The following is a 24,696-nucleotide window of genomic DNA, read 5'->3' as shown; positions in this document are numbered from 1 at the left end:
GTGCATGTGGGTCAGGTTCAATTACATCCAACTAAAAGAGCCCATTCACCAGCACACCTTTACATGAACCGAGGTGGAGAGGGAGATGGGCTGAACCGCATCAGAATGGAAAGAAAAATTCACACTCAAGCACATCAACTCCGGACATGTGTTAGTATATTTTTCTTATTTGCACGAGTAACTGGTTAGACGTGAGGTCATGCGGAGACATTTTCAGTTGCAGCTAGAGTTAACAGTTAGACCACTGATATCAATAACAGTTACAAAGCTGGTATATAATGGCATATTGGTAGATATTCCCCTTAAAACCAAAATGTACCAAAATAACCTCGAACATATGTTCAGCAGTTCTGTGCTGCCATTTCTGGTACCTTACTGGTTATTTTCCAATAACCTTTTACTTTTCTTTTTTGTACAAATTTGTGGGTTCCAGCCTCAAAACATAAGACCTTGAAGCTTGTCATTGTCATATACAGTATGATAGTACACTGAATGTCTTTGACTAATGGTCACAAATACGAATATCAATACGGAACTTTGAGCAATGGGAAATTATATGGGCATTTGCCACCATTTTCTGCCATTTTATAAGAAAAAACAATGAAAAATTTGAAAATAATCGTCAATTCAAGCGCTAAACTAACAGATGCACTATGGAAAAACAACACTTTTAATTAATAAATAATTATATTTTAGTCACATTTCTGTATGCCAATACACAAATTATAGTCAATATGAACTTGTTGGCATTCTTAGAGAAATAAAACTAGGTAAATGTGTATGATATCATGTCAGTACTGCAGTATTTTAAAGCAGAAATGCACATGCCCTCTGCTAATATCATTCTCAAATAAGTAAATAAAATAAATAAAATAAGAACAGAGCTGAAAGGATTAGTCGATCTATCGACTGACAGAAAATGGATTGGCAACTCATTTTTTCATCGATCAGTCATTTTAGTGACTTTTAAAGCAAACCATAGCTTCACTAATGTGAGGATTCGCTGCTCTTCTATGTTGTGTCATTGTAAACTCAATATATTTGCCGTTTGGAATGTTGGTCAAACAAAACAAGATATTTGAAGATGCCGCCTTGAACTCAGAAATCATGTTGAACACTTTTCACCATTTTCTGATATTTCATAGACCAAATGATTGTAGATGAAAACAAATTTAAAAAAAAGCTTGTTGCAGCCCTAAACAATGCACAGTATAAGCAATATATTTAATGAGTTTGGTTATTGTTTAAGCACTTTTAGATATGAAACTAAACTGATCTTGATGCTAATCAACACATCCTGGACAAACCCTGATATGTTTATCATGGTTTGATGACCAAATGTCTGAACACCGTCTGTGAATACTGACCAAACTCACTGGAAAGAAACACTCATGGTGTTGCAACTGCAACAAATATAATCTTTCCCTCTCCACAGATTTCAAGTAAAAGGTAAAGCTAAAACAGAAATGTAAAATTAAAAACCCTGAAGCTACAAACTCAGCTAATATAAAGGAGAAGTCAGTACAGTGTCTTGGCTGGGGTTCAGTAGTTCAGGTTGAAAAGGTTAATATTATCTGAAGGAGCGTCTGAGAGGCACAGATGTACAATGCGACCACTGACCTGTAACAGAAAACTTGCCAGTGGTCACCGAAGCTTTCAAAGAGGGACAGGGCTGTGTCGTTTATTAACATGGCCTTGGTTTAAACCCAGATGCCAATCACAGAACAATGCCAGTCACTATGTATTTGCCCTTTCTACACAGACTGGTTTGTAATGAGGCTGGGTGAGACGACAGACCTGACCATAAAACAAAAGACAAAACTGAAAATAAGAAATTCTTTAGTGGGGCTTGTGGCTCAAATATGAGCTCCTTCCGCTCGCTAATTAACTGTTAATCCCTCTTCGTCCTAACGGAAGCATTCACCTCAGCATAGAGCTGTGCAAGAAACTGCAGCGTAGACAAAGAAAAAGCATGACTGTTTCCATCAAGCAGCAAAACACTGACACTTCCTCACTCATCTTCTTTAATAAGCACATTTTACAGATCCTTATCAAAAATGTTTCTGTTTAAATAAACCAATCAATTCTCAAACATCAGCCTGTCAAGTTTATAAGTAGAGTTTTTAGTTTTGCTACTTAAATGTCCCATGATATTTGCTGCAGTGGCCTTGCTGCATGTATGGAAATGTTTGAAATCACTGAAAGCAGCCTCTCCAATTATAAAAGTTAAGATTAAAACACATCAAATCAACACACAATAAAGAAATCACCTGGAAAGCTAGTACTGCTTGACTGAATCTAAAAAGCAATATAGCCTCCAGAGACCAGTAAAGGGTGATGAAATGTCTGTGTGTCTGAATTTGAGAAAATTCAGATGAACTCAGAACCAATCAACACATCAGTACTAAGGACTTCATCGAAATGTGTTCGCTGTAAATGCCCCCTGATGACATAATAGACAACAGTTGATGCAGATTCATTCTGAAAGAGCAACGGCTAATCTTCAACATTCAGTTGGCCACACCACTGGTGTGACTTCATCACTTAGCTGCTCAGTCTGTCACAGACAACCACGATTGCAGTGCTGGCCCTGTGGTTGCTGTCCAGCCAAAAATAGCAATTAGTGGATAAGGCTGCTGTTTTTAAACTGAAATGAGCCTGGATTAAAATGTGTTCAGTGATCACACCTTGGGCCAAGATGAGTAAATAACATGGATGCTATTGATGTTTCAAAGAGAAGTGTCTGCATGTGCATAGAATAGGGTCAGAAAGCCAGAAAGCCCTGAAGGAGAGCTATTCCCTGGTGTGTGCACTGTGTGCCACAGTCTCAGGTGTTTCACAAAATTACAGACTAGTACAGACAAGTACTGTCACAACAGTCAAAACTGGTGTATTATTCCTCCTCTTTGACACAGTGCTGGAAATAACATTTTAGCACACTTTATTTCAACCTCAAATTTCACCCTGCTGATCCTTTGAGATAAAGTTACAGGCCTAAATATTCAGCACTGCATCACTGAAAAAAGATTTTCTAGATTTGGGACTTAAAAGCTTACTTCACTGGGTGCAGTGAGCTCAGTAACATTAGTCAGCTAGTCAATCATCCCGCGGATTATTCCATCCAGCCATAAATTGGCATAACCCACATGTAGGCTGTAACATTAGCATTAGCCGGCTAACATTTACTGCTGGTGATAGCTAGCTAACCTTTACTGCCGACTGGCTGTTATCTTGTGCACCAGACTAGGGGTGGTGTGTTATTGGACTGCATATTTTTATACCTGTTTCCTTCCATTAATATAGTCACGATTAGCTTTTAGCTGTCCAGCTATGTTTGGGTGGGTTAGCCCTGCATGATTTACAGAAGAGGAGACTTATTCACTTCATTGTGGAAGCAGCTACTCTCTTTGCACTCTTATTTGCTGGGGGTGCTGCTGGTGATGGCCCAGGATTCAGGTTGCTTTCTTCTGAATCAGTTGGAGCTTTTTTAATGAGGTACTGGTCCAGTGAAGCCAACTTCGCTGCAGGTGATGGAATGCCTGGCCTTATAAAACGATGGCTTGATATAAGATTAAGATTTTGGCCTGAAATCTTGGGGGTAATTTTTGCCCCTTGATCACAGTTTAGGGACATTCTGGGATTTCTTGGGGCATTTTTGCCCTTTGCTGCAATTACTAACTGACACTGAGCATACCAACAAGTAGGATTTTGTAATATCAGAAGAAGCTAATTGTAGTCCAGTATGGAAATGACACAAGCACGATGGGAAAACTTGAATCCTCTGGTGCGCATACACTGAGAATACACATTCTGTATCCAGCAGTGAAGTGTTGAAAATAAAACAACATTTGCATATTAATGTTTGAATTTTTTTAAGGCGAGAGAAGTGGTAGATGTCATTTCATGAATTTTAAACAAGGTAATTTTTGTGTAAAAGCCACTTGAGACTTTTTAGAAAACATGTCTAAAACGGGTCTTAACTAAACGTCTATGACAGTGATTTAGCTGGTTTCTACAAAGTCCAGGAGGAAGTGACCACAGTAGAAACACTAAACTGTCAAGAAGTCACAGATTTGAATCCCAGGCCTGGTCCTGACAAATCAAGTCAACCAGAAAGAAATCCGATTAAACAGTCTTGGAAGTAAAAATGTACAGGGTAATAAATGTTTTGTGGAACAAAAAACAATCATATGATAGTATACCAGTCTAAAAACAGTCCTGATATTGGCTGCTCTAACAATGGTGGGTGGTGATTAGCAGCTTAGTAGGGATGCCGTCTCTGGTTGACTGAGCACAGTCCCTTAAAAACAACCTCACACTTTTTAGTTTTTTCCATAGTCCTGCTGGAACTCTGACCCAAACGACCTCACACTAATCAGCTAACAAGACCCTAGAACACAAACGGGATCAAGATTAGTCTGCTAAGATTAAAGGCCAGAATCCAAGAAAGAGGTTTGTGTTATACGCCAACTCACTGGTTAAGTGGCCCCACAGGTGGCAAGTGTGGGTCAGTTAAAGGTTGAACGGGGGTCAGGACACTTGCATGCACTCCTCATTTCTCATCATGTACGGTATCTTCACTTAGTTAAGCTGGGGCTGATTTGAAATAACAAACCAGGTTATGGACTCTCCCCCGTCAGTACCCGAACTAGCTGCACCAGAAGCAGGTAAAGCATGGAGAAAACACAGAGAAGCATACTTAGAAAAAAAAGGAAAAAAAGAGAGAAAAAAGAAAGAAACAGATGTTGTATGACAAGAAAATAGACATAAACAACACCATATGCACATCCCAGACTAACACCACAAAGGTGTGAAGCCACACCCATCTCAAGGGACCAAACACAGATGGAAAAGAGAACAGGAGGATTGATCATTGGGATGCTCCTGATAGCAAATCCCAGACAAACAACACACACAGGGGGACAAGGTGCTGCCAACAGCCTCCCAATCCTCCCTTGACAACCATTATATTACATATCTGACATCTGATGCAGCATCTTCCTTAAATTTAACTCCTGCAATTAGAAACTTCATATCTCGACCACCTTCCAGTTGGCCAGTCCACGCTGGTGGCCAGCATCCATCTGCCCCTGACCTCCAGCAACCCTCATCCACTTAGCTCTTAAAACTTTTACCGAGTTCTCTGACTTTAATGAGCTTGATAGTGCTTTGGCTTGTTCACAAAAATCATTAGGAGAGGCCAAGTGATGCAAATTTCAGAGCTTTATACATACTCTGACATGATACCATGTCATATTTGTACAAATATGACCCTCGTGGAAGAATCATCAGAAGAGAACCTTTCCTGCGTCCTCACCACCAACTTCAGCGTCAGAAGTTTGCAACTGAACTTCTAAACAATCCTGATGCATACTGGAAACAAGTCCTGTGGACTGATAAAGTGAAAATACTTTTTGTGCACATGCAAAGTTTGGAAAAAACATCTTTTACTCCCTTAGCCATTCACAGTAATAGCAATATAGACCAGGGGTACCCCTTATTTTTGCATGCAGCAGCAGTCAACATGCTGGATTTGAACATTTAACTCAGTGTAAACATCATGTCTTAAATGAGAAGCTTATCAAGAGCCTTAACAAGTTACTCAAGAGATGCAAAAAGGGAAAAATTACATATACATATAGGATTGCTTGTCTATTAAAGAACTGTGACTAAGACATGTAGTTACAAGTTGAGCACTGACAAGCAGAAAAAAAATGGCCGGTGTTCTTGGATATGTCATGTCATGGAGACATCGACACTGTATGAAACACATCTTTGGCATTTTTGTACTGAAATTTCTTGCTACTTGTTGGCAAACATATTCATCAATACAATACATCTGTGGTAAGCAAATATCTGCCCTGCTCTATTAGATACCTGACAAATCTGACAAATTGTGCTTCATCAAGAGGATCCAAAAATCAGATAAAAAAGGATTTGAAACACTGCCCACATTAGTCTACATTAAAGGGATAGCTATCGTGGCACAAATGCATAGCAAAATCTCTGACAGTTGACAAACCCCTAATCACTCACGGCATGCATCGCTGTACTGCCCAGCCCTGCCTGGAAACCTCTGCAACCATCCTCTGTGGCAAACAGCCATGCTCGCCTTTATCTCTGCAGTCTTGACACTTTAATTTGTTCCTTTTGGCAGCCCACCGCCCACATCACTGCAAGCTCCACCTAAGCTATTTTCTTATTGACTGGTAACAACTTAAGATAGATCGATTAATCGGCCATGCTGATATTGGTTTATTAAAGAAGTATCGGTAAAGATCTTAACAGATAACTAATAAGAAACTGGCCAGTCAATAGGTCTGGGTACTGACCTTTATTTTTAAGGCACAGATAAAATTTCATACCTACTATCGACTATCAAAAAGTACCTCATTAGTGTCTCATAAGCATCAGTGAGCCAATAAGCACGCAGAAAGTTTGTACCCAGATCTAATTAACGCTGGTGGTGACTGGCTGTCCAACGAGTCCTGCAGCAAAAACACTAGGCTATGGCTAGAGACAGGGCTCGCATGCGTGTGTGTGGGTGTATTTTGAGAGGCTTACACTGTGTGTCGCATTAGGTCTAAAAACGCCTAAGACGAGATCAAAATGTGGCTTAATTTTTAATCAGGCTTGATGCATATTGCATGCAACTCAATATACAACAATATGCAGCCATCTTTCCAGCAACAAGTCTTTATTGTTAAAGGTTTGCTGCCTTTCTAAACAGCGGAGGCTCTGTGTTGATGTTTTGTGTTCTCATGTCAATTATAGCAAGCTGATAAGGAGCCTAAAGCTCTAAGTATCAGTCCCTCAGCAGAGATATACTGTCAAATCCAGTCATACCAGGATGGTATGCAGTAAAGAAGGAAAATGTCAAGAGAGAGCTGCAAGACGTGAGGGATGTGGTTATGACTGGTGATGGGTGGACCAGGGCTACTTGACAGTTTCACTATGTGTGAGGAACGAGAAAATCCTGCATACAAGGTCAGCGTACACATCTCAGGCAGGGGGTGATGTAGCTGCAGAGAAAGGAGATATTCTGGAGGAATTCATGGAATAAGTAGCTGCCGTAACATTAGAAATGCCAGCAAATATGCATGAACACCAAGTCTCAAAGTGGGCAGGAAGAGTCAGAGCAATGGTGGAGTGGATGAAGGGGAGAAGCAGTGTCTTCTCAGTAAGAATAAGTCGCGAAAGACCTAAGTTAGTGTAAAATTAAGCAGACACACAGATCATGCTTATAGACCCAGACTGTTCTCCCTCTGACATGCACACTCAAGGTAGTGCAGCCCAGATGTACACAATAGTAGAGACACACCATTTTCTCATCTCTCTAGGCCTTCAAGAACATGCTGTCATCCTACATGTGAAGAACAGGTGGAACAGCCTCCACAGACCCTCGGCTGAACAAATCAATGGAGAAGGACAGGTGTTGTACAGAAGGATGGACATCGATATGAGCTTATTCCATTATCAACCATTTTGCTCGTAACATTGCAGTCTAGCTGAGAAAACAATGTGTATATTTTTTCAGACTGGAGAGAGTTTCTGACGAGCATTTGAGAAAAGCAGAGCAGTTTGGAGTCCAAAGGAGTCCAAACCTGGGTCAGACTCGGGCCATCTTGGGGAAACAATGCCAAAGGTGTATGTGCAAATATTCCCATTGATTACTCTGTTGTTTTAGGTATTCTGACCTGACTACTAAATTACGTTTTTGTCTTGCAGGATGAAGGCATCAGGTTGTTCTTGGAGGAGGGCACAGCCTTGGACCCAAGACTCAATACGAAAGTAGGCAGATGCTGTGTGGACCAGACTGGAGGAGGAGCTGATGAGTGGGACCTCACAACCGCTGTTTATTGTTATTGGTAATCTTCTCCTCCTCTTCCATTATAGATCAATATGACCCCATAATCTGCTGAATACAGAATAAAGGTGAAATGGTCCATGTCCAGAGCATGGAACAGGACCTTGAAGAGACAGCTTGGTGACCATGATGACAGCTCATCTGAAGAAGACACCGGTACAAATATATACAGACATCCTGATTTTCTTCTAGCTTCATTTTCCTGAGGAAAAGACACCTGGTTGTGGGTACCCTGATAATGTCTGTTTTTCCTTCTCTTTGTTTGCAGAAGCGACCAATGCTCTCTGCCCTTAAGGAGCTATTTGCTCAGGAGGACATGGCAACTGACGCAAGTAACAGACCATTGTCAGCACTAGAGGGAACGTTCAGGAAGAGATACGGCTCTACAGAGATCTACCATCTACCCTAACCTCAGTGACATGTGTCCCTCTTCCACTGCTGGGGACACCACAGGTTAACAGTCTGTCACCCGAAGGGGCAGGCATGTTAATTCTTTTTAATGACGATCTGCTGTGAGAGCAAACTTCCAGTAAGGCTGTTGATGAATAGAAATTTGAATATGCATTTGAAACGTAAAAAATATTCTGCCTGTTTTCTCTGATGTCCACCCTCTTTCTCGCCCCTCTCCCAACTCGGTGAAATTAGACTTTATTTCAACCGAACCAGAGTTGGTGGTGATCGTTAGAACAATGAGAGATAATAGTAATGATAATGAACTTTGTTTGTATAGCGCCTTTCATATGGGAATTGTAGCTCAAAGTGCTTTACACCAAAAAAAAAACAGAATGGACATAAAAACAGATAAATGAATGTAAAATAAGTTGGAGCGAGAGATGAACTGAGAAGGTTTTGGTGTGTTTTGTTTCTGTAGTGTGTTTTCCAATGCTAAAATGACTGTTTCTGTAAATGGAGTTTGGTGGCTCTGGTGAGAGCGATATAATGGCTCTGGTCTTACTCTTTAACGAACTGAGGGGATGCTTTCCATAATGTTGTCACACACTTAGAATAACAATCGGAGCTTGTCGGTGGCAAAAACAAACACTTTTAGTGGACGTACATTGACGGTGCGCAAACACCCAAAGGAATAACATGGCTGCCTGTTTCGTAGCTGCCGGCTGCAGCGCTCTCGCTAAATACTGGACCAGTTTCAAACATTTTTGTCACCATTAGTCACTTGGATACGAAGGCATGGGAACACAGGGTACATTATCAGATCATACATGACAGCAATTTTTCCTGTTTGTCCGGGACACTGAAATCTTCCAGGACACGTGGACGGCACCAATTAGAAACTCTGCACAGAACATCACTTTGACTGATTGAAAATGAAATGTAGGTCAAGCTGAAACGAGCGAAAAACGTTGATTTTTCAATGTGTGGGTATGTAGATCTTTTAAAAGACGTGTTTATGGTGAAATAACATACAGGTAGCATGTCTCTCATATTGGTTTGCCCTCTTATGGACATAAAGCACAAAAATATATATTCAAATGGTTGAAATCTGTGTTGTTTGGCCAAATTTGACAGCCCTAACTTTCAGTAGATTATGAGACATTCTGCATGCACAGCTAATGTTTTGGCCTGAGGATGGGCAAACAGAAAGCTACAGACAGTACTTCCTCATACCCGAGGGAGCAGTCAATCATGTGTCAGCACCAACCATTCAATCTGACAGTGGCACAGCACCACTGAAACAATCTGCAGCATTTTCATTCCAGTATTTGTCTAAATATCTATTCTAGTCTACTCCACATAACGGTCTTAACATACTATCTACTGATAAAAGCTCAGGTGTGTCTTTTCTGGGGAAATTGTCTGAGCCGAGAAGACCTTGCTGGCTGACCTTGTTGCGTGAAACACTTCTTTGATACTGGAAAGCTTATAAAACTCAGTGGGTACAGTTCTTTTTCCTACTGTGTGACGCTGACTTTGTACTGCACCTGCACCCATCGAGGGCTGGACGTGCACACTGACAACCTTCTCTACTTTTTAAACAGCGCATACACATCAGAGTACGGCCAAATTATTTCATCAATAAAATAAAAAATAAAAAACAGGGATTCTGCCACTTAACAATTGAGACTTGAGTCAGTGACCTTTGCTTGTGCTGTTCCTCATCTGGATTTCCCAACAGAGTAATCATGTACATGGTGTGCTCATTTCCTGGAGTACCAAAACAATGCAGTGTCTGAGTCGAATCACAGAGAACGGTCAAACATGGACAAAAACCGACTGCATTACAAAGAGCAAGCTGTGTCTTTTCATATAAATCCTGCCGGTCATGACAATTCATGACACAATGATAATTTAACTCAACAGATGCAAACAGCTGATCTTTTGCATATAGAATCCTTGTTTTTAAGATAATGTGTTCATCCTAATACTATATAAATATATTATTAATATAAAAAACAGGACGTATTTGAAGTTTTTTTTTTTAGCACAACACTGGGAATTTAGCCAAGGCTACAACAAAGGATGATATTCATTATCGATTGAGTTGTCATTCATTTTCTTCTGTGAATCAATAGTGAAAATTACCAGATGTAATTTTCCAGGGAGGAGAGAGATGTCTGACTGACGGTACAAACCCAAAGATTCAATTAACGATTGTGTAAAACATAAGAAAAGTGGCAAATCCCCCCTTTGGAGAATGTGGGAGCGGAGAAAGTTAGACATTCTGCTTGATAAATGATTTCCACAATTACCTAATTTTGATTTCTTTTCTGCCAATGGACTAATAAATTAAAATCAGACCACAGCGGCAGAGTTGTACAGTAACAGCTGATGTTAGTTGTGGTGAATTATTTCAATTTTTGCCTCAATTTATGTCACTGATGAAAAGTGAGACCACGGCTCCTTCAGTGATTCCTGACTCAAATCTTGCAGCTTTGGTGTGTGGAGGTGCTGTAAATAAAAGACAAATGTTTTATGGTTGGGGCGAGTGACAAAGGAGTGAAAGAGCTGCCAACAGACAGCCCATATAAACCATGCTTCAATAAACCACTTCCTGCAAGCTCCTTTCATTGACTGAACTGAGGGAGAGCCGGCATTTACAGCTCAGTTCCTGTTATTTGGTGGTGGCTGCCCCGTCTATCTGCACCTCCTCCCCTCTCCATCCTTTCATGGCAGCAGCAGCAGCCAGCCTGCAGCTTTCATGGCTCTTGCTTTCTTTGTGTTCACCTATACAAGTAGGTATGATTTCTGAGGAATCGTAAAACAATTACTGGCAAATTCCTGCAGCTCTTTGATTTCTGCCAGACACTGGGAGAGGGGGACGAGTAGGGGGGTCCTCAGGGCCCTTTACACGCAAGGTTGGGCATTTTCATCTACAAACGCTGCACATACGAGCTCACTTTTAAACACCAACTCAGAAATTGCTGTTTCAAACACGTGTCAGCGGTAGACAAAGTTCCATCTCCTGGATGACAATAATTGGTCTGGTTCTCTTTGATGTTGTTCTGTGGATTCTTTTTCATTATTTTTTGTAAAACTGGACTTAAGAAATCCTAAAGAAGACGATCCTGTACCTGCATGGTTAGTTGCTAAAAACTATGGTCAGTCGAACTCATGTGTAGATGAATCAATAACAGTATTAGTTGCAGCCCTAGTATAGAAAATCAGGCTTCTCAAATCTCCTTCCTCAAACACAAAGACAGGTTTCTTGGTTCCATGATAAATCACACTGCTGCACAGAGCTGGTGCTTAAATGCATGCAAACACTGCATTAAGGTGCATTAAGAGCTGCTGCTTTGCATTGACTGCACAAGTTGAAACTGGAAGAGAAATTGTCAACAGGCAGGAAGTGGAGACTGTCAGAGGAAAAAAAAAAAAAAGCCAAGGATCCAAGTTCTAGGAGCATTTCAGTTTTAAGGCGGCCGAGCTAATCTTAACGGCGCGCGCCCCTTTAACATCGTGTTTCAGCTGAATCTGATACCGAACGACTTGGTCTTAACATTGAAGGTCCTCACTCACAACTGCAAAGTTGATCCCATTGAATTACTGATGTGATATGAATGAGAGTTTAACTGAAGAATGCGACTCCTGAATCGGACGCAGTCATCCATTCTGATGGACTGTTTGTTGGAACTTCAGCGGAGCGCAGGAAGCTGACAACAGCCATGTGTCATTTTTAATTTGTCATTTTAACTGATGAAAGTGACGGTCAGCGCTGCTTCAAAATGAGGAGCCGCTCGCTGGATGTTTTCTACGCTGCTCGCTGCTAATGAGAAAGAAAGTCTCTGATTTGGATCTAAATGAATCCATGCAATCCATCCCGCCTCACCTGAACCACAGAACACACAGTTTTTATGAAATATATTAAGTTTCTGATCCAGAGCTTGTAATAACTATTTCTACCCTGCACATAATCATGTGATTTAGGCCTCCAACGTATTTAACCCACCTGAAATGTGGTATTCTTCGCTGGAAAAAGTCACTAAATGAAGTTATGTATAATGATGTCACTGCTGTGTGAAACTTAATTAAGACAGACATACTTCCTGTACATCCTTCATCTCCTGTGAGGATAGAAGCAAGAAGTCCTTTATCAGTCCCGCACAGGGGAAATTCTATTACACACACACACACACACAGATGCTGGAGAGATGTTAGAGTGATGGGGCTGTCACATAATTGAAGCTCCAAGCAGTTAGGGGTTTGATGCCTTGCTCGGGCTGCCGACGCAGTGCCCAGGAGGTGAACTGGCACCTTTCCAGCTGCCAGTCCACATTTTGTACTGCGATCCGTGCTGGACGACCCTCCAGTTCCCAAAGCCAAACCTGTACAAACTGAGCTACTGCTGCCCCCAAAAGCCCGACTCTGCTGGGACTCTAACCCACAACCTTTAAATCACTTCTCAAGTGCTTAACTAGGAGTCCAATGCGCTATCCATTACGCCACAGAGCCAGACCAACGCTGGTATCATCGGAGCTCAGAGAGATCACATTAGCGAAGCCGCAGCAAAGAGCAAAGGAATGCACTGCAGCTTCGGAGACATCCAGTATTTCAGCCTGAGGATCTATATCTTATGTATAGGTCAATGTAGTGACTTGACTTATGTGGTATGTGCACACAAGCCACAAATTAAGCCTGAGCAGAGGATGAGGGGAGTTAAAAGGTTTCATGCGAATGTTCCACAGAGCCCAGGAGATGGCCAGAGGCTAACATATTGGCCCAATCATTAATGCATCAATCTGTGTGTGTGTGTGCATGTGTGCGTGTACACTGTAAGGGGCTTATACTGTCGCCAATCTGGCTAACAGAGCAGAGCACTCTTTCTTTAAGGAAAGGAGATACTCTTCCACCCTCAACTATTGTTGTTTAGCTTGACTTCAGTAAGTGATTTTCTGTGTCTTTGTGTCTCGGAGAAGGCCTTTTCAAAAGCCAAAAGACAGGAGGTGCAAATGTGAAGCTGCGGATGGCTTCTGAAGTTTCAGACGTCTCAGGTCACGACACTGTTGAAAACGTATTTTCAGACAAGACGTTCACCTTTTTAAAGCAAGGAGGGTTCTCGGATGAAGATGAAGCATGAAGCATGAGCTAAGTCCAAGATGAACTTCTCCAAAATTTAGAAATTTAGACATACAATGACAATCATTTCAATGTAGTAACATAAATAGACCACAGCCATTCACAAACTCTCCTAATGGGAACAAGCGACGTGATGAGTTACTGCTGTTAAAATGGATGTGCCCGTGCTAATCCTCAAGACAGGAGAGGAGAACAAGGCAGGACCGAGCGTCTGAATTTCTAATATAGATGGTACAGTAAGTGTGTTCGTCCTAAGCTGTTCGGTACAGGGAGCTCAGTTAGGTTTGTGATTTTCTTCCCATTGGTACGCCTTGTAAATCAAATATTTACTGCTGAATTAGCCTCGTGAACTCTAATTAGGTCTGTATCTTGGCACTTGCAGAGCGCACATTCTGAAGAGCTCCAGTGGGGCAGCTTTGGCAGCGGGACAGTTGTGATCTGTTCATGCTGGGTTAGCCCCTGGATGCACAGCTCGTCTAACAATGTCTAAAACACGAGCTGGAGAAGACTATCGTTGGGGTGGGTGTTCTGGTTTTCTAGTAAGTTTCTGCAGCGCTGAACAAAGAGGGGTGGATGGGACTTTACTCTTTGTCTATATATATATATATATTATATATATATATACATTTTTTTTTATCACGGATGGAGTTTGAAGCCTGCTTTAATGTTCTTTTACTCATGCATCTTTCGCTCAGTAAATTCTGTCTGCACAGTATAAACTGCTGCAGTTGTCCAGGAAATATACCCTATCCTGTATGAATGAACATAAGCTGCAGTCATCCAGGAATTATACACTCTGTATGCACGAGCACAAGCTGCACACATTCAGCCGTAGCTCTCACACTCGTGGATTTGTTTTTGCATTTCAAAATTAATGAAAAAAAAATGTTTTTGCCTTTTGTTTCTCTTTCTGTGCCAAAAAAAAGCACCAAATCCTAAAACCAAGGCTCAAACCAAACCGTGGATTTCTTTGTGCCATCACACCTCCAATTCACAATGCAATATATTAATGTTTGCCAAGGCTGGTGGCTTGAAAAGCGTAACATTAGAATATCAGAGGTGTGGTTGTGTCCTCGATCGCAGAGCCAGTCCAGCCGAGCCAACAGACAACCAGGACGAGAATCTCAGTCTCACCTTTCAAAACACAGAAAGAGCCTCAGCTCTTGTGCATCCTTCCTGCACTGCACAGACCACAAATCTCAAACTCTTTTCACCAAGCTCGCCCATTTCTTTCCCATTACACCATCTTACATCTTTCCATAAAAGTGACAATCCTCTGAAATATCACAAACACCTTTGAAGAGATGCCATCTCCAGAGTAGATTAAATGGCAGCCGAGGCTCCAAATGAGGTGCTTAAGCAGCATGAGCCGCTGCCGCCTATTGCCAAAATAGCACCCCCTTCACTGGTTCCAAAGAGCTTCTTTACCGCCATTTGTTCAGATGGCATTGCCATTAGGCCATCTCCATGGCAACACCTCAAGGCTGGCCCGTTAACCGCATGGCAATAATGAAGCACAGTGGCAGCTTTACTGACTGATTCGTCATTAATCTAAATGTGTGTCTGGCAGCTTCTCTGAGCTGCACAACAAATCACTGCTGAGCGTAAGAGAGGACCGGGCGAGGGTTAGGAAGGAAGGCAGGTTACGCTCACCGTCTCTTATCACTTTCTCCCTCTAAGTGCTTTATGCGTTTTACCTGCTACACGCCGTGTGTGTGCGTGGAAACTCAGAAAAGTGATGACATGTTGATAAGACAGTCTTTGGAGCAATAAAGAAACAGCCGATGTGGAAAAGCTGTTTGAAATCCCATCAGCTTGTCATATGAGCCTAGCTCTGTTGTCAGCATCTTTACAGGAGCAAACGAAGCACGACTGACACAAATCTAAACAATACACGCCTCATAAATTAAACCTGCAAGTGAGCCAAGCGGCAATGATAGATTTCGCTGCATTTTTGAATCCGTATAGGAGTCTTTGAAACGCTGACAGGCCGTTTGGGGATCCCTGGTCCACATAACAAACGCTTTCCTGCTGCCATCCTTCTCACAGAATCATGGAGCCAAGTTCACACTCCTAACCTCCATTTATCAAACCCGGCTGTCAGTTACGTAAGGGAAGATCCAGGTGGAGGTATCCCAGCACACGTTCAAAACACTCAAAATGCATCAGGTCAACATTTTTAAGGATTCAGTATTGTTTTCGTTTCTTAAAAGACAATGAACTGAAGGAAAAAAATCCATTCAGGCATTGTGCTGCCAAACATGCCTTTGACCAACCAGGTGAAACAGGGAGAAGTAAAAATGATGTTCCAGTCCATTTAGTTTGAGACGGGCTCCTTCCTCCCAGTACCATCCCACTCCTCACACTAAATATCAGGTTTCCAAGGCTACACAGTATGTAACCAATAATAGCTACTTTCCAAACACTGCACACTGCATGCTGCATCCCTGCTGCCCAAACAAGTAAAAAAAAAGAAAAAGAAAATAGAAGTAAAATGTTATCCGTTAACTCCAAACAGCACACAGACTGCAGGTCTGAAAGCTAAATGTTAGCGCTCAGTTCCTGTTGACAGGTTTACTCGGTGCTTACGACTTGTTTAAACACCTCCTATTATATTTTAGAGTGGATGGCAAAGTCATGAAGCCTCTGAAGTGAGGAAAGTGTTCTCTTGAACAGCTGCAAAATGGACTAAAACACAGAGAAAAAAAGAGGAGAAAGTGGGTATCCTTGGTGTTGACCCCAAAACCTTCTGCATGTGTGGAGCCAGCTGTGGCCTTGCTGGACTACTTGAGATGTTCGTAGTCGCAGTCCAACACAAGCCTGAATACACCAGAACACAAACTGGGTGAAAACAGGTTTTTTAACAGTCTTCCGGCAACAAAATGCATAAAGCCAGGCAAGTTTCACAATCCCCTGTTCCTGTAACTGTCAACTCCACTAATGCTCAAACAGCTGATTAATCCAAAGACAATGAATAAACACTTTGATAATCGATTGATCGGTTCCAGCTTCTCAGACGTGTGTGTTTTACATATATGTGAACTGAATATCTCTGGGTTTCTGCCTGCAGGTTGAATAAAACAATCCACTGGAGGAGGTCACCCGTGAACCGTCAAATTTACTAAATCATTCAAAATATGCTGCCAATTTACCACTTATGCTTGAAAAACCAAGCTGATTGGCTGGGAATTGACTAGATGATTTTAACTAGCCAATGTAATATTAACCAAAAATATACTATTATAAAAATTAAGCAATGCAAGCAGAACTGACATGTTTGACTTCACCAAAACAGCCTTTCCAGCCAGCTGTACTCACACTGGGGTTGTACCTCGGGGTGGGCGGTGTGATGGTATGTACTGTGCAACAGTGGAAATGTGTCCACAGGTAGAGATTTGGCACACCGTCGTTCAGCGTCTGCACTGCTGCACAGCGAGTGGGCGCGACATCACGGAGCGCAGCTGCTTCGTACGCTTTTCTGCTTGCCTTTATGTTGTTTTACACTCTTTGGTTGACATTGTGAATACATGTAGTACTGAAACCAACACAAAAACAGCCTTCGTTACGGATGAATCCTCCTCCTCATCATCCTCCTCCTCCTCCTCCTCCTGCACACTCTACCCGGGCACCACATCTCGCCTAAACCAAACAGAATATTTCCAGGAACACGTCTGACACGGACAGTTGTTATTGTTTGTATTCAAGTTCCGAATAAAAGAAGAAATGTGATGAAGTGTGAAGTGATGGACATTTGAAACCACTTCTAATTCAATTTACAGAATAATCATCATACCGTGATGTATACAGTTAGCCTGATTGAAGATTTTGGCCATATTGCCACCCCAGTTATCAATAAATGTTTGTGGTCTGACAGTAAACCACTGAGCGTATAAAATGAACATCACTGTCTATTCTAATTCATAGTGAAATCCAAAATGGCACCAGACCTACAATTTAACCTGGACAGGTGGTTCTAAATCTCTGCCAGTGAATCACCATCCTCCCATCTTTGCTGCTCCTCATTTTTCATGACAGAAATATTTGACACTTCTCTCCTTTATTTGCATGTGTTCAGCAGAGAGAGAGACGCCTCTGGAGGTGGTCGAAAAGCAACAGGGAATCTCTGAATGCGGCGTGAGTGCATGGAGCTGGTAGAAGGCAAAAACAGGAAGTTCATCACCAAAGAGCTGGACTGTAAAGCGTACGTGTATCACACAACGATGGTCACCGTGTCAGATCTAACCGTCACAGCGCCATAAATTCTGGCCGTGCTTGGTCAGGCGACCCCAACCAATCACAGCACATCTTATCTCACAATCACGCACGACTTCAGATCGAGGAGGCAGGTGAAGCAGCTGTCAATCAAACTGACAGAAGCATTGTGTCTCAATCGTCTACGTTGTCTCTGTTTGCTTAGGTTTGCGTTCTGTCCGCAGTACGCTTAAGAAATAAACTTCTGCGTGAAAAACACAGTTTTGGTGGAGACGGCGTCATCTCCTTGTTTCTCAGAGAGAAAGAAAACTTGCTACTGCTACTGTGACGTTAGCACACACATCAGCACCCTGCAGCACGTCTGTGTTTTCGGTGCCAATGAATATTTATTTAACATTAATGTATAATACACTTGAACAAATAAAAATATCTCCCTGTGAGGGCAGGCATCAGCCCATGCTGATGATAAGAAAATGCCAAATATCAATCCAATTCATCGGCCGACCGATTAATCTATGATTACAACGAATCCCAGCTACAAACTCTCAACAGATCAGGAAGCACTTCGGCTCACAATTTGTCACCACATAAAAATATACAATAAAATATCCCAAAGACGTCACAGACACTGGAGCGATCTCATGGAATGTGTCATCACGTGAGACTTGCTGTAGGTTAAGTATTTGCCTGCTTGGCTTTGGCCCTTTGTCTTCAAACTGCATGTCACATTTATCAAAACTGGGCTGGAGCACACAAAGTACTGGGAGAAGGATGCGTGTGCTGGAGCCAAATCTCATTTGGTACTGTGTAATCAAAGGCCTTTTAGGAGAAACTTAAGCTTTGAGGGTTCCATGTCAGTAGATCACATTTGATTTATAGACAGCTTGGAGGCGATGGGGGAAATGAATCCAGCATAGATTTCCAGCTTCCTGTGTGCATGCGGCCCCTCTCCAAGCACATCTTTTTTCAGAACTTTTGACAGCTTTGAAGTCATTTTCTGAGCTGGTTATTCATCAAACTTTCAGATGATTCAGGTGTTTCCAGCTGCTCAGAACGAGGATTTTCGCATGTTGAAAAAAAAAGAATTACTTTGAATGTGTCAGCCCTAACAGACTTGGAGGCAACAGGCTAACCCACAGATTCCTCCGGGTCCGGTGACCCTCTCTGGGTTACAGTAACGGCCACTTTACACCAAACAGTTGCCGGAAATTAAGTCCAGGAGATATTGTAACTAGAAAAAAAAAAAAAAAAAAATCCCTTCAGTGTTTCTAATGTCATGTTGCCCTGTCAGGTGGTGTAGATCAAGATGCCAGGTTCTGAAGGCAGGAACGATACAGCAGGAACTTCCAGAGTTCCTGATGAGGTTCCTGAGATTCTAAAAAGGTTCATGAGATCCTAGAAAAAGCGTCTGTGCCCCTAAATCAGTTCCGGAGTCCCAGAGAAAGATTCCTGAGTTCCTAAAAAGGTTCCTGGACCCCAGAAAAAGTTTAGTGGTAGTGATGGAACTTTTGTTCAGAACACTGATATTAAACTGTGTGTATTGCAAACTCATTGATGTATCTACCCAAGAAGTTGATGAGGTACGCTGCCTTGTTAGGTAAACATCTTTTTAAAATGATTAAATTATTATAGAAATTTTTAATGGTCGACTTTATCATCATCGTCACCATCATCCACTATTAATATATTTAAATATATATAACAATGCAGCAGAGCAAGTGCTATGGAGAGTACTTTGAAAGGTGGATGATGCGAGGTTCAGGATATGCAGCAGAAAATGAAAACACTGAGCGGTATTTTTATGAGGCTCTACAAGTATTGTCACCATTGTCTCAGTCTTCACGGTCTCCTCTGAAGCCAGACTAATGACGCTTTTGCAGCAGGGAACTTCTTCTGATTGGCTGATTAATCGAAAAGTTTAAGCGACAGAAAAGGAAATCAGCACCTATTCCGATTGTCAATGAATCATTTAACGATGTTGGAAAATGTGATGGACACTTTTTACCATTTTGTGATGTTTTCTGAAGCAAAAATATTAAGAGAAAATGACTCGCAGATTAACTGGTGGTGAAAGGAAACAGTCAAATGAGTTGCAGCCCTGAATGCCTTCATGTTGGACTGCAGGTGCTCCAGACAGCCCATCGAACTTCCTGTAGGTGGTCGTCACTGACGTAATGACTGATATCCACAAGAAGAAAAGCAAAAACCCACAAGAATGTGCCACAATAAATCAAAAGAACAACAAGAAGAGTAAACATTGAACTCACAAAAGGCTGAACTGGGGTCAAAAATCTCAAAACAGAAGATATTTGAATTGGTCCCTTATCTTCTATCATCTTAGCCAGGTGCTCCTTTAAGACTCCTCTACCTTACACAGCCGCCCAATCATACTCGACCACAAAGACCAAAGGCCCCGATACACTGTCCAAGAAGAAAGATGTTAAACGTGGTGAAGAACCTTTGGTCATCAATCCAAAACAGTGATCCTCGACCCCACTGTGAGACACTGCAGGCCAGTTTAGAGTCTCGGCGACCAGAGATGGCGTACATCAAGAGTCTGACCATGTGGGACCTAATTCACACAAGGACTGCTAGTACGACACATCGGCAAACCGACCAATCAGAATACAGCATGATAATACACTGCTCAATCCATAGACATGTGCACGTAGATGCCGAATCTCTCCTTGCACTTACGCTCCCTCTCTTCCTCACACACACGTGTACACACACACACACACACACACACACACACACACACACACACACACACACACACACACAGATTTTTTTTCCCACTATGGATTCAATCTGACCCAGATTGCATCGAACATTTCAGACTCATCCAGAGCTACAAGGATTGATTGAGAATTCAATTAGTAGATGAAAAGAAAATTACTTACAATCAATCTGCAACTGTTTGACAAGCAATCAAATTTTTTTTCAAGCAAAAATAAATCTTTGCTGGTTCCAGCTTCTCAAATTTCAGGATCTGATGCTGTTCTTTGTCATGTATGATTGTAAACTGGACAATGCTAGCTTTCAGACTGGCCTCTGGGGCATTAAAATGGCCATTTTTCACTATTTCCTGACATTTTACAGACAAAACGATTAGCAGAGTTTAGAATCTTGCAAAGTTTGACCTGTAATGAACCCACAAGACTGTTATTACTGCACAGAGTACAGGTAGCTTAAAGCATGTGTGCATGTGCAGTCTGTATGTATACATCCACTTGACGGCACAGCTAAGTTCAAGATGAATAGCGATTATCAGTCTAGCAGCGACTTCAAGGACTATTCTGAAATACTTGTGTTTTTCGGCTCCCTGGCTCGTTAGGAGGCAAGCGCCTGCAGAGCTGCAAACAAGACAAGTCCGACCTGTCGCTGCTTCACTTTTACACACCGAGCGCCCAAATCAAGCAGCTCTGACGCTGAAGGTTTGTCTGTTTCATTTCCAAAAGCAACATCAGGTAAGAAACTGTTTGGCAGGGTTTCAAAACAACACATCTGTACGGAGTGACATTTAGAAGAAACATTAAAATGCGCCAAACGGACGTCAAGACAGCTAAAAAATGCGTTTTGCGTCATTATTTCCAACCTTTCCATTCTGTCTTCTGAGAATTACAGAGAAAGCACACACAACTTGTTTCACTTGTTCAGTATCTACACTTTGCAACAGGACACACGGAACCAAAAACCACTGCATTTTCTCCACGACATGCATGTATTTGAACTCAGCTGAGACATTTACAAACACGTGGAAATGCACTTTTTCCGCCGCCCTCCACAGATGTCAGAGGTCAGCTTCAGCTTAAGGGACTGAATGGCCCCATCCAGCACACACGAGCTCTGCGGATGCTTGCTGGTGTGAGCGTTTGAACCCTGCTCACTGATGGAAGGGCAGCACACAGCCAAACCCAGCTGCTCTGAAGAATCAGCGCCAAAGAAAGCAAGAAGCCAAGGGCCAAACTCAAGCAGCCAAAGCAGGTCTCTTACCTCTTTTTGGTTTAGGGAAGCTTTCGTGCAGGTGAAAAACTACTTTCTCCACAAAGTGCTGAATGTTGCTGTGCTCTGGTCCTCGGACAAACACCATCCAGTCGTGGGTGAAGCCTTCCACAGTGGGTTTCTTTCTGACCTGGGCACGATGACCAAGTTCTAGTTTCACCTGGACAGCACCCTGTAAAATGAAATGAGGATGGGTTACTGCTAAAGTTTAAGAAAAGTGAAAACAAAAAGCCTTTAAAGAGAACATTAGAGATAGATAAGAGACGGTAAAACAAACTCTTCTTTGGCTTTGATTTGCTGCTTTACTTCTTTTTTTTTTTTTTAACAAAGCGGTCCATTATGTCCCCTTGTCCTCCTGCACGAGCACCGTCATGCAAAACTCCACTGAAAAATCTGCTTATCTAAAGTAACGCTGTCTTTCTACACACCTGCAGAACCTGATTTGCGACAAACTATTTTGACAAACAGTTCAAGTCTTTAGGGAAATTGACAATAAATACCACGCAGCAGCAAACATTTCCACCAACTTCACACGACTCCAATGTGCTCCCACTTTGCTTCCTATCATTGGGTGACGTTACATGGCCGTGAAAAGATAATTGAACGCTAATGAAAATAAGAAGAAGCCTCCTGGAGAAAGTTGGAATTTTACCCGGTTTACGTGTTACTTCATGACGCCGAATTGAAGGATGGACTGCAAGGACTCTGATACAGCCTTAAATTGCACGTTAGCAAAAGTGTTTTTGACGATAAGCAGAAATATATTTAAACTGCCAGTTTTTTTTACTTGCTCCTTGCAGTGCACTGTTCATTCAGGAGATAGCGGCACGTATCGGCTGTAGCTAGCTGTACGGCTTGAAAATCCTCGTTACGGAGTAAAAAACCACCGACACCTCCGGTGTCACAAAAGAGCAAAATGTCCAAACATGTACTCCATTAGACCGGACCTGCAAACAAATCCTGCCACTGGATACTCACCGAGTTGGCCATCCTTGAGGCCCCGCGTTACTGTTATTTCATGGAGAATTAGTTTTAAATGAGAGTAGAGGGGAGTACAGTTTGCCTATGACGGCGGACATGGTCTCTCCTGGACTGAAGTCAGACTCGAGACTTTCAAAGGCTCGCCGGCTGTCAATTCCCCGGAATAAGCTAGAGAGAATCCGCTGTGTACTTTCAAAATAAAACCCCTGCAGCGCCACCCATTTCACTGAGGTCCCCTAAGCTATGGCTACTGCTAAAGCAATGCTTTTGCCATTTTGGGTATGAAGTAATGTATGTGTCGAAATGTCATGATATTTACATTTTGTTCACTTTTAGAAATGGTGAGTTCAAGTCTCCCTTCCTGGAAAATCCTGACCAGGCATCAAAAATAAAGTCTCTTTGAAAATTATTTTACTTTTAATAATCATATTGTTATTTTTTCAGCAAACTATTCCTGAGAGTTGTATTTCCTACGAAGGCCTAAATACTGTGCAAAAAATACAATTCTGGTGTTGAAATCATTCATTTATTTAGTGCTGGCCAAAAAGTGGTCAAATTGAAATGTATTGAGTCTCAAGATACTGAAATCAACATGTGAAAATGCTCCACATCACATTATTGCAATGTTATAAATGTAGCATCCAAGAGAGAAGGTTTGAAGACAGGTGCGTGCCTTCATGGTAATCCACCAACTTTTTGACAGGGACTTATTGCATTTCTGTGGTCTCGGTACTGAATTATCAGCATGGTTAAATTTAAAACTACTTGGGCCCCTTTTTGTTTCATGTCAAAGGGCTGAAACCTGCAACAACACAATGTGTCTGCTGGCTATCATTACAGTAAATGCATATTAACTTCCTATTTATGACAGTGGGAACAAAACACTGACCCTATACCTGTAAAAAAAGAAACTGTAATATAACAGCTGTTCTTTGTGGTGCCAATATCAGTCAGTAAGTCAGTCATGGCGCTTACATTTCCTTTTAATTTTTTAGCTTAATCTACCAAATTATATACGAGGTGCTCATTTGCCATATGTACCTGCAACAGTTAATAAAATAGCACAATGCTCGAACCAGACATGGTTAGGAGGATAATTCTAACTTTGCTTGATTACCTTAACACTAAAGACACTTAACACTAAACCTAACTCTAATTCTAAATGTGTATATTTTATATTGTTGAATTTAGTTTAACTACAGCCAAAGTACTGAGAAATTAAGATAAAGTAAAACTACTCAACGACACACATTGTCTATTAATTTCCATTCTTTTATTTTGAACCATAAAATCTCTTATTTCCGTTACGTGTCCGTCTCAATTCTGCTGAACTAACGATGCTGAGGGTCGAAGCGCACGCGCAGCTTGGTGTACCCACTGGGGCTGCAGACAGAGCACGAGACGGAAAGAGCCAATGAGAGACCAGCAGGTATACGGACCTCCAATCAGGTGGTCGCAACAGTCCAGTAATGATGTTGCCTTAACGTCCCAGTGGAAAACCGGCGAATGAAGCATGTCAGACCCTCACAGTGACGAGATCTTCAGTTCGGCTGAAGCGGTCTAACGCAAACATTCATGTATGGTTAAAATGATTAAAATGGTCATTGTGACAACTGTACATCGTCCACATCTGACTTTCAATAAACAAACCCGAAAGGCAACTTTTTTAGGCAGCTATTTTGAAGCGAAGGCATTTTTATGGATATGTTAACGGTTCATAGTAGACTATATTAAGATTATTCTCCACTTAACTTTGTCCATTGTTTACTAATCTGGCAATTTTTTTTGTTGTTGTTTGCATGTATAGTTACACTAATTGGACCGCTGCAGGGATGGGTATACAGCAACATAAATAACCTAAATGATGTGATCATAATCTATGTAATCAGAAATTTGCATATTATCATTGTCTGGAAGTCTTTATTCCATTACTGACATTTAATTGAAATAATTTAATCAACTTGACGCTTTAGTTCCCTCTTGCATATTTTAATTTGTTGACATATTAAACATCAAAGATTAAAAACTTAAGAAACAATGTTTATCTTTTTTATCGTGTTTGAAAATGTACAAATTCTGACAAAACTGACAAAGAGTTT

The 24,696-nt window shown here is 41.6% G+C and overlaps 1 protein-coding gene across 2 annotated transcripts in view; it reads right to left on the bottom strand.

Moving 5' to 3' along the window:
* mllt3 (MLLT3 super elongation complex subunit) overlaps window positions 1–22,769 on the bottom strand; it is a 49,233-nt gene extending 26,464 nt beyond the window's left edge. The window contains exons 1-2 of one of the 2 annotated variants that reach the window (XM_076725633.1): window positions 22,595–22,769; window positions 21,608–21,788 (exon numbers count right to left, since the gene is read on the bottom strand). In XM_076725633.1, the coding sequence (XP_076581748.1) occupies window positions 21,608–21,788; window positions 22,595–22,606 (193 nt within the window). In that variant the 5' untranslated portion in view covers window positions 22,607–22,769. The remainder of the gene's footprint in view (window positions 1–21,607; window positions 21,789–22,594) is intronic. The other variant, XM_076725632.1, reaches the window with a different exon arrangement.
* Between the last annotated feature and the right edge of the window lie 1,927 nt (window positions 22,770–24,696).

This window comes from Chaetodon auriga, chromosome 24 (assembly GCF_051107435.1).
Source record: "Chaetodon auriga isolate fChaAug3 chromosome 24, fChaAug3.hap1, whole genome shotgun sequence".
In the NCBI taxonomy this organism is placed as follows: Eukaryota; Metazoa; Chordata; class Actinopteri; order Chaetodontiformes; family Chaetodontidae; genus Chaetodon; species Chaetodon auriga.
The sequence above is the reverse complement of the archived record's forward strand: the minus strand, read 5'-3'. Positions and strand labels throughout refer to the sequence as shown.